This window comes from Macaca fascicularis, chromosome 11 (assembly GCF_037993035.2).
Source record: "Macaca fascicularis isolate 582-1 chromosome 11, T2T-MFA8v1.1".
Taxonomy (NCBI): Eukaryota; Metazoa; Chordata; class Mammalia; order Primates; family Cercopithecidae; genus Macaca; species Macaca fascicularis.
In genome coordinates, this window is record NC_088385.1 from 109081102 (window position 1) to 109099260 (window position 18159).

At 34.3% G+C, this 18159-nt stretch overlaps 1 protein-coding gene across 6 annotated transcripts in view; it reads right to left on the reverse strand.

Annotated features, from left to right (window-relative positions):
• The window catches only part of NUP37 (nucleoporin 37), a 56363-nt gene that overhangs the window by 14828 nt on the left and 23376 nt on the right, over window positions 1-18159 (reverse strand). For all 6 annotated transcript variants that reach the window (XM_005572032.5, XM_045365788.2, XM_005572031.4 and 3 more), the window contains 2 exons: window positions 13444-13516; window positions 11482-11576 (listed from right to left, as the gene is read on the reverse strand). In XM_005572032.5, coding sequence (XP_005572089.1) covers window positions 11482-11576; window positions 13444-13516 — 168 coding nt within the window. The remainder of the gene's footprint in view (window positions 1-11481; window positions 11577-13443; window positions 13517-18159) is intronic.

The following is an 18159-nucleotide window of genomic DNA, read 5'->3' on the forward strand; positions in this document are numbered from 1 at the left end:
AACTGGTCAGTTAATGAAGTGTATTCCTGTCCAATGAACCAAAGTTTTACCTAATTTTTTTTTTTTTTGAGACAGAGTCTGGCTCTGTCACCCAGGCTGGAGTGCAGTGGCCTGATCTCGGCTCACTGCAAGCTCCACCTCCTGGGTTCATGCCATTTTCCTGCCTCAGCCTCCCGAGTAGCTGGGACTACAGGCGCCCGCCACCACGCCTGGCTAATTTTTTTGTATTTTTAGTAGAGACGGAGTTTCACCATGTTAGCCAGGATGGTCTTGATCTCCTGACCTCGTGATCCACCCACCTCAGCCTCCCAAAGTGCTGGGATTACAGGCGTGAGCCAACGCGCCCGTCCTAATTTTTAACCAGTATTTTATCCTGAACAGAGCCTGACATTTAAGAAAACAAACAAACAAAAATCTGACTTAAAAATGAGATTAGTTTTCAAGGGATTGGGATAAAATGATTCATGGTTTATAATTATATGCTTATTCAATAATTCTTAGTGGTTACACAATCCAAGTACTAAGTATATAAAATACAACAAACGGGGCTGAATCTAGTTATCCTAACTAAATTAGCTACAGATGGGACAATTTAAGTTGTTAAGTCTTATTTTCCTTTTTGATAGATTCCTTAATTAAGCCCTTCTCAAATCCTTTTGTGGAGTTCAGCTCATTTTTCAGTGTCTTTACTATATAGCTTATCTAGTTAATATTACTTACATGAGATAGTCACTTCTTTGGATAAAATTTTTGAAGTATACCACATATAATAAAAGTACACAAATCTTAAATGTACAATTCGAAGAGAAGACACTCAAAAAGAATGGCACCTAAATCAAGAAACAGAGTATTTCCAAGGCTCCAAAAGTTGTCTTGTGCTCCCTTTCCAGTCATACCTCTTTGCTCTCTCACAAAAGGTACCCACTGTTCTGACTTCAAATGTTATTGCTTACTTTTGCCTATTTTTGAACATCATAAAAATGATGTCCATTTTCATATGTTACATGTTTTCTTGGTCTGACTTCTTTTACTCATCGTTAGGTTTTGTGAGATTTACCACCATTTGTTGCATGTTGTAATTTGTCTTTTCTTAATGCCTTATTCAGTCTTCAATTAATTCAGTACACAACAACATATATATTCATTCTACTCCTGACAGACATTTAGGTTGTTTCCAATTTTTGGTCGTCACCAAGAATGCTGCTATAAGCCTTCTTGCACATGTCTTTTAATGAATATAGATACCCACATACGATCACATACACACACACACACACTTGCTGGGTACATACCTAGGCATGGAATTGCTGGATCACAGCTTACAAATATATTCAACTTTAGCAGGAAGTTATCATCAAATAGCTTTCCAAGTTGGCTGCACCTCATATTTCCTTTTTCCCTCTCATATTTAATTACCAGTGGAAAAAGTCAAAACTTTCTCTCATTCTCTGACAAAAACAGTCTTAAACAATTATTTATATGAACGGCAACAGGTATAGCTTTTCAGGTGGTCTTATTTTGTAAGGTAGATTTCTCAACTCATTTTTTTTTTTTACATTTTACTTTCATGTATCTATGTATGGACAAATGTGCCTAAGTTTTAAAATGTGGTAAACACAGTCTACAGTAGAATCTGTCTGAACTGACTCTGACAGATTTTTTTTCCCTCTATAGAAGTGACAAGAATGAGAACGCTATTTTTTAATACGCCCACACATGCATTTGTTATATGTGTACGAAGAGGGAATATAGCTTCTTTGCTTAGCAAACCACTGGTTGTATGTGATGTAAACCCATGCTTATTAATGTAATTACATAATATTATATAAACTGACAAAATATGAATGTGAAAGCTATTTCAATGAAACCAAGTCAGTGCCAACTAACTAAAGGTAAGTTTCTAAAAGAGAAAAAAAAAAACTCACTCAAATTAGGTATGTGTGACAGTTTTAAAAGATTAAATAAAAAAAATAAAAATCTGGATGTATTCTGAATTAAGATTGCTTTTCTAAGTGTTATTTTCATTGAAGACATTGTATTTTGGTTGTGATTCATGTCAAAAAAGTGGTCCCAAGGCAATCAATGGACTCATAACCTAAGAAAAAAAGCACTGGCCTAATGACTGGCGAATGGTTTTTAATACACATGGGTCGTATATTAAAATAAGGCAGGTAGGCATTCTTTTAAAATGATGTCCTGAGTTTACTGACTTTTTGTTATCTAAGAAACTTTTGGTCTAGACCACGACAGACAACAGGATTTCTACTATAAAAGAAAAAAATTCAAAATCTGAAAATTCAGGTTTTAATATTTCCAAATTATTACTATTGCAAAGTCAGTTATAACCACAGAAGCACACTTTTCAGGAAAGTGGTGCATCACAGAAAGAGAAATGCTTTAAAAGCTCACAGCCGGCCGGGCACTGTGGCTCACACCTGTAATTCCAGCACTTTGGGAGGCTGAGGCAGGCAGATCACCGAGGTCAGGAGTTCGAGACCAGCCTGACCAATATGGTGAAACCCTGTCTCTACTAAAAATACAAAAATTAGCTGGGCATGCTGGCAGGCGCCTGTAATCCCAACTACTCGGGCGGCTGAGGCAGGAGAATTGCTTGAATCTGGGAGGCGGAGGTTGCAGTAAGCTGAGATTTCGCCACGGTACTCTAGCCCAGGAAACAGAGTGCGACTGTCTCAAAAAAAAACCAAAAACCAAAAAAAACCCCACAGCCTTCATAATACACATAATCAAACATATGAAAAGATGACAGACCACTTATCAAAGCATAAAAGTACATAATAAATGTTATCAGGTTTAATTACCTTAGACAAAACCTAGGATTTATATTAATATACATATGCGCATATTTAAATGTTTGCAAGGGAAATTTAAAAGGAAAAGCTTTTATGGCAAAGTTATGTGCTGACATATGAAGATGCCAATACAGACCAAATCAAATGGGAACTAGGTAAATAAAGCATCACTCCTCAAGTGAAATAAAATGACAGTTTTCATCCAATTTGAACTGTAATTATAATAAACATCCCCATCCCTCCTAACATTGTGGTCCTAAATAGAACTCTTAGATTTAGCTGTAAAATGATGGGATAGAGAGCTATCCAGATCTAAGATTATGAATTATGCTTATTTTACGTTTAGTATTTTATTGCATAATTATTGCTCCATTTCAGGCCGAGTGCTTTTCAGCAGAACATTAAGTATCTCTACCATATGGTATTTAAATGTTATTGTCCCATTTAATTAATAAAAAGGTCCCATAAATTGGGTGTTGGCACATTGGGGATATCCTAGATATTCTCAAAGGTCTTTTAAATGGACATTAGTAAAGAAAGATGTTCTGTCTGAGGATTCAAAAGGAAATTTCCTGGGTAATACTCTGTTTAATTGTTCATTCTCCATTTTTAACATTTTTGGCAGCTCATTGTTTGCTAGGGAATTCACTGCAGAAGGGAATTTCTACTACCAAATGGTTTTTGACAACACAAAAGAAGGAATGGATGACATTAAATGACACATCTGTATCCATTTGGCCCTAACTGGTAAAGCAAAAAATATGAACCATAATCTTTCTAAAAGACATGACTGGATCACATGAATCTGTGTATTGATTAATTAAATGAGAAAGAAAGAATAGTAATACAGAGATGTAGTTATAAGGATTAGCAGGCAGTTTACAATGTCACTGGTACACGAAAGGGACCCTCAACATTCTTAGACAAGAAACAGATTTTTCACTGAGCAAAACTAGGATTTTCTCATAGTTCCAATCAATCAATTACTAAGTTAATCAGGTTATAGATGATTCAAAGTAGGGTAAGCCATAGTGTGTTTGCTTAGTAAATGAGTACACAATTAGAAAGAAAAGTGAAACATTTTGCAAAGTGCTAAAATATCTGGTTTTAAGTGCAAAAGGAGTTCAGAGGTGGGGAACCATGTAACTGAAAGACCACATCTAGAGATTAGATGGACAAATCTTTTTGGTGGGTATGGTAGGTTAGAGTTGGTAAATAAACTTTGTCAGTTTATGGTTGAGACTATGGAGAACTTTGACAGCTAGGCAAAAGCCTTAAAAGTGGAGACAACAAAATAGCAGGATAGTTGGAAGTAAGAATTTTGTAAAGGATACTTTCAGTATGTGTGTCCAAATATATTTAGAAAATAAGATTAGATTAATTCTTTTTTTTTAAAACTTGAGACTACTGAGCAAGTAGTAGCTGTAGCAGTAGTTTTAATGTACTAGCAGTACTAATGATAAAATATTATTATTAGAAGTTTTACTGACTTCAGAGCAAGATTTAAGAGGGTGAAAATGAGATAATTGTACATGCTTATTATCTTACCCCTCAATAACTGAAAATAGTAAGTCAAAATCAGAGTTGATAACAAAGGCTGCATGTACTTTGAGGGTGGAGAGAGAAGGAAGAAGGTGCCCTGTTTCATACAGAACACTAATAAACTACACCACACAAAATTTAATCTATTATACATCTTCACAAAGCTTTGGGGAGGGTAAAAATCTTATCAATTTATATGCTGTTCCTTCATTTTGATTTCTTGTAATTGTAAACAAATTGAGCAGAAACTACAATTTATTATCACAGAGGTGAGAAACTGAGGCTGTCTCAGAGGACAATTGTTAACATCTCATTTAACTTATACAGACAGATAAATTTTTGAAGGATGGAAATTGAGAAATTTTGTCACATTTAAAAATAAACTTCAAAAATTAAACTCTCAACTGCAAAGAAATACCATATGTTAGTTTTCAAACAGACCATGTGTAATGATTTCATCTTTAAGGAATTCAGAGTAGAAGGGCTTTTTCTTTAACTAACATAAGCCTTAACACAAGCAACAGTAACACTACCCAGGAAATATTAGCATTTCATTTTATCCAAGAAAAATTTTGATAAACTTTACAACTTAAAATTTGACTATATGCTGAATACTAAAGCTATCAATAAGATAAAGTACTCCTTTATCATTCATATCTTTCAAAATCTGGAACCTGTTTATGGATATGATTCCCATTTTACAATCCACTTACTGTAACCACATGAGGGCCACCTAAAGCAAGCTTAAATTACTATAGTCACTGATTTGGTGGTATATTTTTTTAAGTACTTGTTTTGTATTTCATCTACAAGGGCATACAAAAAAGAACAAAGTATTGGCTACTAGAGAGTGATTTTTACCAGTAAATGATCATGTCAAGTTTTAGAAAACTTTTTCAGCACTTTACTGACTCCTACTCTATTACAGTCTTTCATTAACACACTATTTCATTGCATTGAATTTAAAAATGTCTGCAAAAGTGATAAACAGGTTTTAGTATAATTTTTGGAGAGCTCTTTTAAAGACAATCTCTATGTTCTATCACTGGAGCTAAAGTATTACCACGCTCAACACAAAGTGTCCATTTTATCCCTTTCTCAAGGCTTTTGTTAGAACTATGCAATAACTGATCTTGATTCAAAATGTTACAAAAAATTAGAGTGAGTTTTAGAAGACAAGCAGGGAACTTTTCCTGAATTTTAACTATAACACTATAATAAATCATGTAAATTATTCTGATTATACTTTGTACCCGGGCATGGTTTATGCACTCCTAGATGTGGATTACTTTCCAAAGAATGCTTCATTGGCCTGCCTTCAGAAGGCTCTCAGTTTCCTTTTTTCTGTTTCCCACAAGGACTATTATTAAGTACATTGCATATTTTGTGATCTCAGTTGGGGTGGGGGTGGAGGAAGAACACTTCACCTTAATTATGGATCTTAAAGACTTGCAAATCTACATAAACAGAGGTAATATGAAAAACACATAGCTTGCATGTGGTACACAGAACAAATTTGATAAAAATCCTTTTTCCTCTTGTAACATTTTTCAAACAACTATTTTACTGGCTTAGTCAGTACCTTAGGTAATTTAGTATTCCTTTATACAGTGATTTGGTTACATTCCTATATCTTATTCTTTATTTTTTATATGCCACCCTTCTCTCATTCTTTTAAAAAGTGATCCCAGTTAGAACATGACAACTACAAATATTCCATGGCTTAGAGAAAGTGAATGGAACATTATATGCACACCTATATTTTATTAAACTAAAAATTCCCTGGTTACTAGAAATCAGTTTTCTTTCACCATAAACTTTTATCTAATATTTTAAAAGATTATTGAGGGATGAGGAGGAGGGATGGGATTTACGATTGATATCCTTTGTAGTTACAGTGAGTGCTAGGTCTTGTATTTCTTTTGTATCACCCGAAGTACTAAATATTGGGTATACTAAATATGTTTAATAAATACTTGTTGATCTGACTTGTTCTTACAGAATGGTACTGTTTCTAATATACAAGAACATCTGTTATTTGGCAATGACTGGGAATGAGATGTTCTGTATTAGTGAGTTTTAAAAAATAATAAGCTTAACCCATTAAATACTTAAATGACACTTTTACATTCTTTCGCAGGAAGAGATAATAATTTTTTCTAAATGAATATGCACTTCTTTACCTCTCAAATACCATAATAATTTTAGCCTTCTTTCAATGACACTAGGTCATAACTATGAACATAAGTATTTATATTTTTCCGTGCATATGCATATACAAACACACACATAAAGCATCAGTATTTGCATCAACGTGTGTATATATGTGTACATATACATTTTTATATATACATGTATATGCATGTGAGTGCATTTGCATATGGTAGACATGATGAGGGATCATAAAGAAAATGGTGTAGAATATGAGACTGAATGACTAGAAACTCCATGCTTTACTTGGGAATTTCTTTTATTAAACACATCTCTCAGACGCTTGCTGTTTCAGTAATGGCACCTTTTTCATAAAGATACATATTTCTTCATCAAGATATATACTTTTCTGTAAGTGTGTGTGTATATATATACTTCCTGTAAGAAAAGTATATATATACTTACTTTTTCTGTAAGAAAAGTATATACATACTTACTTTTTCTGTAAGAAAAATGAAAATATATATATATTTTCATACAGAAATAATAAGTATATATATACTTTTCATACTTTTCATACAGAAAAGCATTCTTTTACTACCAGAAGAGCATTTTTCTAAGCTCTTCTATTACTACCAGCAGAGTATTCTTCTAAGCTGTGTGATGTCCTCTACAGCAGCAAAGCATGGCCGAATCCACAAAATACCTTATTAGTGAAAGTCTAAAGTAACCTACTCCAGAATAGCTTTCCCTACCCTCCAGAAAAGTCTGTTTCTCAGCAGCAGTCAAACCCTCTGTTACTTAGGCATCACTGATACCATGCAGCTCTCTGTGGCAGCTTGCATTTTCTCCTCTTCTTTATCTGAATAACTGGGCTAATGTGGTATGAAGAAGGAACCTAACATCTTCATTTCAAGGATTGGTACTAGAGTGTGATGTCAAAGGTATCTTTAAAAACGATAAGTTCTTTACCAGCAGAAGATGGTAACACTTCTATAGACATGACTCTAAATACAATTCTATCAATTTTATGAAGCTATAACTAATGCTTGATTTTGATCAGAATGGACAGGTAATAGGAACATTTGCTTTTTCAATAACCCCAAAAGACTAAAATCTCTTAGAGAATCTTAAAGTAGAAACAGTATACTTCAGTACTTAAGAGACAGACTGCTATAAAAGGGGAATACTAAAAGAACCTATCCTATAAGGTGTTTGAGGATTAAATGAGTGAATTCATAAAAAATGCTCAGGATAGTGCCTGGTCACATATTATTATCTAAACCAATGAGCCTCAACAAGGGGTTGGTCCAATACCTAAGGGGCTATTTTTGGTTGTCCTGATTATTGGGGTGCCACAGACATTTAGCACATGAGAGCCAGTGATGCTAGTCATTTTATATGCCTTTTGAATGACTGAGTGAACTTTAGAAATCCCAAAAAGTAGGGACATTTCAAAAGAGATATTTTCTGCAATCTTCATTAATTATTTCATTCCATGGCATAACAGTGAATTACTTTGATACTGTACATATAAAAACTAGCTGATTTGCAAGAATATTGTCTTCCCTTATTTTTCCAACTTGACATCCTATGATTTATCTTCCTATGTTATTCCTATTTTGATTACCTGTATTTCCCTATTTCTCTTATGAGATTTAATTTCATTCTATTACTACTAACATGAGCTTTTATCCTACAACTGTAGATCTGCTCAGGGCTATGACACTGTAGAACTCCAGATGGCACTATTTACATTATACTCTACACAACTCATAAATCCTTGCAACTGTGCAAGTTGACTGCCTTGCCTCTGCCTTACATTTTCGTGTTATCTAATTTTTCTGATATCCAGTCTTATTCGTTGTAAAGAATAACAAAAGCTACCTCACTATGTCTTCATATGTAGTTGTATCTGAGCTTATACACAATGCGTTATTATTCTATTGGTTTTCCTTTTATAGAAACATATAATAAAATTAAGGGACTATAACAATTTTCTGTACTTACATATTTGGAAGGCTACATTTTCGGTGAGTTTCATTTAAAAAGGTGTGGTAGGCATTATAAAACGTTTGTTAGAAAGGCAGTGTTGGAACTGATAAAGACCGACTTTAATGAGAACTCAATTTTCTTATAAACTTGCATAGATCACAGAACAGTAAAACTAGATGGAATCTTAGATAAAATGTAATCTATCATCTTCCATAATAACATTTTATATTATCAGAGGTACCTTGGTTCACAGTATGACTCTTTATTCTATTTGATTCATAATTTGGCAATTTTCAATACAACACATACATTTCATGAACCTATTCAGGTGACAGATTGTTTTAAAATAGTGTTCCTAGGGCAAAATTCTGCTAGCTGATTATAATATCGTGTCTTTCTTTGAAATGTCAAAGTCAAACATCAGAAAATATGCACAGATCAAAATATTAAGGTTGTTTAAAAAATTTTTAAGCACTGAGTCTGCTCTTTACAGTACAGAATACATGTTGTAGAACTGCTCATATGATAATCTCTTTTGTCACATATGTGATAATGTAAGAATATATAAGTGATATTATAAGAATCTTACATTATCACATATGTCCTCTCAGAATTCCTTCTTTTCTTGCTATGAGAGTGTATGATATTATCTACTCTTTCTCATTTTAAATTTGTTTTTATATGTGTTCTGTTTTTTTTTAAAAATCTTACCTATATTGCTTAGGTTTTGGCCTAAGAGGTTTGGCTTTAATAACCAATCAGAGTTGTTTATTTTTGGTTGGTGAACTAAGCTGTAAAATCTAAAAATACTTTGATGTGCATCAACCCGAAAATCTCAGTGGTTTACAAAAATAAGCATAAATGTCTTGCACATGGGTCTATGGGAAGCTCTGTTTCCATAATGCCATATGGGTCCATATCTGCTCCATGTGTTTCTCATTCTGTGATTGGTAGCTATCTAGGACATGCTCATCTTATAGCAAATGACAGAGCACAGGAGGTCAAGTCAAGCCAGGCAAAACATTTGAAGCTTCTGCTGTGTCACACCTGTTAATGCTACATTGGCCTAAACAATTCACAAAGGAAGGGCCAATCAGGTGGGAAAATCTCCTTTCATGGGAGGGTGAAAGGAAAGCAAATATTTGTTGAACACTAATATCAACAACCACAGTCTGGCAAAATGAGAAACTTAGGAGCAACGTAGTGAGGTTTTAAAAAATTAGATTTATTTAAATGAAAAGACTTACTCTTTTGTTATGCCTTTCCTACTTTTTAGAGTAATAATGTCCTTTCTTTTATAAAATGATAATGGTAGAAGGCAGTAAATGTAAGAGTCTTATATTTGACAAAATAAAAAGTTATCAACCCTATGTCAGTCCCCTAAATTTTTAAATAATTTTGCTAGTGTACAAAAAAAACTGACTCATAAGAAAACAAACAAACAAAAACATAGATACTGAGTGTGATCCTAGGTCTCTCTGGCTAGTGAGATCCTAGGTCTCACTATTCAGAGGCGATTCCTTGGCTTGCAGAGACACTCATTTTCCCCCTTTGCAGATTTCATTATTCCAAATGCTTGTGATTAGGACAGTCTTACGTTTTAAAGGGCTGAAATGCCATTATTTATTTCCAGTGATTGAATTTTTACCTTAAAACAATTCCATTTACTCTTCAAGTCACTATACAAACTTGATTTTGTAGTACCTGGGGCTCTAGAATCTTAATGTCATGTAAATCTTTCATATCTCTGACATGAAAATTTTAGCAGACAGTACATAAAGAATAATGGCCTATGACTCTATCACTTTAAAAAGATGAGCTATATTAAGAAGATTAAAAATTTAAAAAGTAGCTAGCAGCTTTACTTCTAATGTGAACTCATACATATTTAATAGTTTTATATGTACATAAGTACTAATAAATACTAAGGATTTTGGCAGAGTTTTATGAAACATTATGCAAAACAGCAGAGCAGCAGTTTTTCTCTTCCTCAGTATTGTTAAAGCAAATGAAGCAACTGACACCCTTCCAATGACTGATGCACTCATTCCACTCCTGACTTCTCAGCTTATTTCCACCTGCTATTCTTCCTTTTCATCTTGTTCTTTACTTGTAAAATTCTCCAGCTTTAGGCACTATTAAAATGTTATAGCTACCTCATCTGTTCTAAATTAGAGGGTGAGGTAGAAGAACATAATAGTTAAATGTATTGTACCTAAAAAAAAACTTACGTAGAAACTACTGATTTTATCAAAACACTGAATTTTCCATCAGTCTTATGTAGCAGATGAGAGTCATAGTTCATTATTACACACTAACTTATACAACATCTGTGAAGTAACTTGACAACTGCATTTTACTCCTACTCATCTTGTCCAATATTGAATAATTTGATCCAATGTATGTTTGGGTGTGTGTGCTTTTTTTTTTTGAGATGGTGTATCGCTGTGTCACCCAGGCTGGAGTGCAGTGGCACAATCTTGGCTCACTGCAACCTCAGCCTCCCGGGTCCAAGCGATTCTCTTGTCTCAGCCCCCCGAGTAGCTGGGATTACAAGTGTGCACTACCATGCATGGCTGATTTTGGTATGTTTAGTAGAAATGGAGTTTCGCCATGTTGGTCAGGCTGGTCGTTAACTCCTGACCTCAGGTGATCCGCCCACCTTGGCCTCCCAAAGAGCTGGGATTATAGGCGTGTGGCACTGTGCTCAGCCCAATATAGATTTGGAATTCATAAATGTGAAAATCTGAAATAAGAGATAAAAGACACACATGGGAGGCAAGGGAAGTTTTCATTAATGGCGATGAGGACTCATCTCACTGGTTTTGAAACTCGTGTGTGCCATACCAACAGTTCAAATAAGGTATGCTTCTTTTACAACACTGTAGAATTTATATAAAAGTCACATTGTTTTCTCATTTTAAAAATGTAATTCTCATTAAAATGACAATTTAAAAATGTGGTTATAACATAAGCAACATACCTACAGGTGTGATCGTCACTCACACTTGCAATTTCTTGGCCTTCTTTGGGATCAAACACCAAACCATTAATGAAATCTGTATGGCCCTCTAAAACCTAACAGAAAGAGAAAGCTTAGTAAGAAAACAGAAAAATAACCTACAATATTCCTACATAATATTTTTGCTTCACTGCCTTAAAAGCTTTCACTGCATGTTTTTCTATAAATATTTCTTAAGCAATCTGCTATTTTTAAAGCATGATTTATACACCCACTTTTCTGGAAGGTTTATCTTGGAAAGAAATTGATCATTCAACACACTATTAGCTTAGTCTTTCTTTTCTAGTATGCATTTCTTACAAAAACACACACGCATTTTTATTGTACCTGTCCTCATATCACCTCCTTTCTCACTTATTATATAAAGCCTAAATAAAAATTAGAGCTAGAAAACTTTTTAGGGGTACTTTTTAGGGTACTGAGGGGTACTTTTTTAGGGTACTTTTAGGAACTTTTTAGGGTACTGAGGTAGAGTACTTCTAGGCTTTTTACCTTATATCTGTTGTTCTGCATACTCACTACTACTTAACAAACATACACAGGATGGACTTCCCCATCTAATGACTTCATTTACACGCTCAATGTGACTGCCAGCAGTGAAGACAGCTAGTTGTTATAAGCCCATAGTCATCACAAACACAAAAAATCTTCTCGACACAGAAGCAATAAATGAGAAGTTGCACAGTGGAGGACTGTGTGAGCAGGTAAGGCTCAATCTGTCTAAATCTTCATAGTTGAAATGCTAAATAGACCTGCCAGATAATTACTATAATGGTTATCATTCTTTCTACCTTTCCTTCTTTCCAAAAACTCAAATTTGATCTCAGTTCTGAGGTTATTAAAGCAGTTCTATATAGTACTGCTCACTATGTAGAAATGTAACATTAAAAAAGAAAAAAAGGATTTGGGTCAAACATTCCTGAACAACTTTAACAAACCCAGGTCCTCCAAATCATTCTCCAAAGCTTCTGTCACAGTCTACAAGACAAACTAAATTAACAGTAAATGTTTAATGTGTATTATAACTAGCATATTAACTTTGGATAAGTCAAAATTTTATGTGCCATTTATATACTTGGTTATTTCTGGTACAGCCTTAAATAAACCAATCCATACAGTACATTAAGCCCATTGTAAATAGCTTATAGCATATTTTTTTTTACTATTTTCTAAATGATTGGAAAAGTTTATAATTTATCTTTGTTTTATAACAATATTCATATTTTGGCTTATTAGAAAGCCAAGAAGGCAATACCATTCTTATAAGAAAACATGATGCAATTTCAACCCAATCTGAGGGTTATTATTATAGTAACAGAAAACACATATGGCGTTTACTATGTACCAACATTATTCTAAGTGTTTTATATGAATTTGCTCAGTCAATGCTCGTAATCCTATAAGGCAGCTGCTATGATTACCCACATTTTACAGGTAAGGATATTAGCACAAAGAGATTAGGTTACTCAGCCAAGGTCACACCATTACTAAGTAATAATACTGGGGTTTAAATGCAAGGAATCTGGCTTCTGTGTCTGTGCTCTTAACCACTTTGGAATCCTGCCTGTGCTATGCTGTACTGATCATTTGTTCCCATGAAGTTCAACTCTTACTCTATGAATGGTCATGTCTATCATACTCCTACTATATCCAACTGTAAATTTCTAATTCTTTCTTATTTGTTGTTCCTACCTAATATTTCAATAAGAGATATCAGATTTATAGTCATTATTAAGAACCTAGTTCTTAGTAATACAGTAAGCGAGTTATTATAACCTATAGTAGAGTAAATGAGACCCTAAATTATATACTTTAATGATGACCATAAAAAGCCATTTTAAATTGGAATAAATCCAATTAAAAAAGCAAAAAACAAACACGTTTTAAAATAAACTCTAAAGATGTAGACAGTTGTCAACATACCTTATATTCATTTTTATCTTGAAGATCTGAAGTAAATAATCTAATTTTCATATCAGCAGCTGAAGTACAAAATCTGGAAGCAAAAAAACAAAAATATACCAATTTTCAGCCTTTGTAAGTGAAAAGTCTCCCCTTCCCCCATTCTTCCCTCCAGGTCACTGAAGCTTTTATCATAACTCATAATCATGCTTTTTATGGAGGGGGAAAGAAGACTGTTGTGGCTTTATTGTAAAAAGTATTATACAGCCATCACAGAAAGTAGGAGTCATATTATTTTATTTTGAGAACATACAAAAGGTTAGTCTATTCTGGATTTGCTTTTTCAATAATAAAAGTATAGAATTTTACACTAAATCAGCACTTGAATTTAATTTTAAATGTTTTCTTAAAAGCAAAAAAGGATGGATTTTAAAAAGTATCTTCATTTTAGCCAGGTCAACAAGAGATATTAAAAATATTGTTATACATCTACTTTAGTCTTTGCCCTCTTCTGTTATCCATAATCCTTAGTTTTTTCTATTCCTCCAAATAAATCAATGAAGTAAGATACTATTTTTATAACTATAAAAGCTGATACATTTATACCTACTAAAGGCTGGAGTATTATTTATACTTTAAACATTTAAAACATGTTTTTCAGTAATCAATGGATTATTAAATTAAAAAACAAAACCTAAGCAGCAAACTCTCCTTTTTTTTTTCTTTTTTTTGAGACAGTCTTGCTTTGTCACCCAGGCTAGAGTGCAGTGGTATGATCTCAGCTCACTGTAGCTTCCACCTCCCAGGTTCAAAAGATTCTCCTGCCTCAGCCTCCCAAGTAGCTGGGATTACAGGCGCCCTCCACCACACATGGCTAATTTTTGTATTTTTAGTAGAGACAGGGTTTCACCATGTTGGCCAGGCTGGTCTCAAACTCCTAACCTCAGGTGATCCACCCACCTCGGCCTCCCAAACTGCTGGGATTACAGGCATGAGCCACTGCGCCCGGCCAATAACCACTTTTTAAACTAGTTTACCTTTAATCCTAAATTTTCTAGATTCGCAGGATGTGAGACAATGGCTGAGAAAAAAATACAAATTATATACTGAAAAACAAAAGTTTATTTTCAATTCTTTGGTAAAAAGAGTATCATACACAGATCTAAATTCATTCTTTAGTTTGACTACAGTGAGCCATTTTTTTCTTAACTAAAGGCTCTTAATCCACAGACCCTGATGTGTTGGTAGACCTTTGCTACTACACCCCTTTCCAGTAATTTGTCAAGAGTTGTTAGAGAAAACAGATCAAAGCCACCAGGGAATGATTCTTTGTCCAAGGTCTTCTCAGAGGTAAAATTAAAGTGGTAGTGGAATAAAGCATGTCTTCTTTCAAGAAATGTCTACTCAGGTTCTTTGCCCATTTTTAAATATAACTGTTTTCTTGTTATTGAGTAATTTGAGTTCCTTACATATTGTTGATATTAGCCCCTTATCAAGATGTATGATTTGCAAATATTTTCTTACTATCTGTAGGTTGCATCTTCACTCTGTTGTTTTCTTTGCTGTGCAGCTCTTTAGTTTAATACAATTCCACTTGCCTAGTTTTGCTTTTGTTTCCTGTACTTTTAGGGTCAGATCCAAAAAATTCACTGTTGTGGAGATTAATCTTGTGAAGCCTTTTTCTATTTTCTTCTAGCCATTTTACAGTTTAAGGTCTTAGGTTTAAGTCTTTAATCCAATTTCAGTTGATTCTGCACATGGGGTGAGATAACGGTTTAGTTTCATTCTTCTGCATGTGTATATACCATTTTTTGCAACAACATTCATTGAAGACACTGTACTTTCTTCATTGTATGTTCTTGGCATCTTTGTAAAAAATTGATTGACCATAAATGCATGAATTTATTTCTGGGCTCTCTATCCTATTCTATTGGTTGAGGTATTTCTTTTTGTGTTAGTACCATGCTGTCTTGAATACCACAGCTTTGCAATATATTTTGAAATCAGGTAGTGTGATGCCTACGGGTTTGTTCTTTTGTGCTCAAAATTGTTTTGGCTATCTGGGGTGTTTTATGATTTCATATAAATTTTTAAATTGATTTTTCTATTTCTGTAAAGAATGACATTGGAGTTTTGATAGGTAGGCACTGCATTGAATCTGTGGATTGCTTTGAGGAGTAAGAACATTTTAACAATATTAATTCATCCAATCCATGAACACAGGATATGTTTCCAATTATTTGTGCCAAGTTCAATGTCTTTCATCAATGTTTTATCATTTCTGTGTACAGATCTTTTACCTCCTCAGTTAAATTTATTCCTAAGATATTTTGATGCTTTTGTAAATCATATTACCTTAATTTCTTTTTCAGATAGTTCATTGTTAGTATATTAGAAAGGTTACCGATTTTTGAATGTTGATTTGTATCATGCAACTTTACTGAACTCATTAATCAGTTCTAACAGTTTTTTGGTGGAGTCTTTAGCTTTTCAGTATATAAGATCATGCATCAGGAAACAGATAATTTAACTTCTTCCTTTCCTATTTGGATGTCTTTTAATTCTTTTTCATATCTAATTGCTCTGGCTAGGACTTCAAGTACTATGTTGGCAAAATACTAGCAAACTGTAATCAAGAGTACATTAAAAAGATTATTCACCATGATCAAGTGGGACTTATCCCTGGGATGCAACGATGTTCAACATACGCAAATAAATATATGTGGTTCACTTTATTAACAGAATGAAAGACAAAAACCACATCATCTCAACAGATGCAGAAAAAGAATTTGACTAAAGACAACATTATTTCTTGATAAAAACTCAACAAATTAGGTATAGACAAAATATTCTGCATCACAATAAAGGCCACCTGTGACAAGCCCACAAGTAACATCATTCTTAATGGTGAAAAGATGGTGGTCTCTCTTTTAAGATTAGGAACAAGGACGTCCATTTTTGCCACTTATATTCAAAATAATACTGGAAGTCTAGCCAGAGCAATTAGGTAATTCTATTTTTAATTTTCTGAGGAACCTTTGGAATGTTTTTCATAGCAGCTGCACCATTGCTACATACTGACCAACAGTACAGAAGAGTTCCAATTTCTCTACTTCCTGGGTCAGCATTTGTTATTTTCTGCTTTTTTGGTAGTGGCAATCCTAACATGTGAGGTAACCTCTCATGTGGTTTTGATTTGTATTTCTTTAATGATTAGTGATGTCGAACATCTTTTCATATGCCTGTTGGCCATTCATATACCTTCTTTGGAGAAATGTTTATTTAAGTCTTTTTGAATCATTTTTAAATGGGATCATTTATTTTGTTGTGGTTGAGTTGTGGAAGTTTTTTGTATACATTCTGGATATTAACCCCTTGTTAGGTATATGGCTTGCAAATATTCTCCCCCATTCTGTGGGTTGCCTTTTGACTCTGTTGACTTTTCTTGCCATGTACTCGTTTTAAAGTTTGATTTAGTCTCATTTGTCTATTTTTGCTTTTATTGCTTGTACTTTTGTTATCAAAACTAAGAAATAACTGCCAAATCTAGTGTCATACAGCTTTTTCCAGATCTTTTCTTTTAGGAGTTTTACAGTTTCAGGTCTTAGGTTTAGGTCCCATTTCGAGCTCATTTGTGTAAGGTCCAATTTTATCATTCTGCATGATACTCAGTTTATTCAACACCATTTATTGAAGAGACTATCCTTTTCCCCATTGTGTAGTCTTGGAACCTTTGTCAAAGATCATTTGATGGCTATGTGAAGGTATTTTTCCTAAGTTTTCCACTTTGTTCCATTGGTCTACATATTTATCTTTATGCCAGTACCATACTGTTTTGATTACTGTATAGCATTGTAATACGATTTGAAATAAAGAAGTGTGCGACCTTCAGCTTTCTCAAGATTGTTTTGGTCATTTGGGGTCCTTTGAGATTCCATTTGAATTTTAGGATGGTTTTTCTGTTTCTGTAAAATGCCACAGAGATTGATAAGGACTTCATTGACTCTGTAGAGCTTTGGGTAGCATAGACACTTTAATACTACGAAATCTTTCAATCCATGAACACAGGCTTTCTTTCTATTTATTTGTATCTTTCATTTCTTTCTGCAATGTTTTGTAGTTTTCAGTCTTTGGCTTCCTTGGTTGTCTAGTGAGGGTTCTTATGAAAGGGGATACCATGCACTACATTAGCATACAGTTTATTTTGCACCTCTATATATTTATATATGGCACAAGAATGCCATGGTCGGGTGCAGTGGCTTATGCCTGTAATCCCAGCACTTTGGAAGGCCAAAGTGGGCAGACTAGTTGAGCCAGGCGTTCCAGACCAGCCTGGGTAACCTGGCAAAACCACATCTCTACAAAACAAACAAACAAAAAACAATTAGCTGGGTGCAGTGGCGTGTGCCTGCAGTCCCAGCCACTTGGGAGACTGAGGTAGGAAAATCTCTTGAGCCTGGGAGGCGGAGGTTGTAGTGAGCCAAGATCACGCCATTGCATTCCAGTCTGGGTGACAGGAGCGAAACTCTGTCTGAACAGCAAGAATTCCATATTATCTTTAGCAGGTTAAAAAGTGCCCTCAGGCTGGGCACAGTGGCTCCCGCCTGTAATCCTAGCACTTCAGGTGGCCGAGGGGGGCGGATCACTTGAGGTCAGTTTGAGACCAGCCTGGTCAACATGGCGAAATCACATCTCTACTAAAAATACAAAAATTAGCTGGGCATGGTGATGTGCACC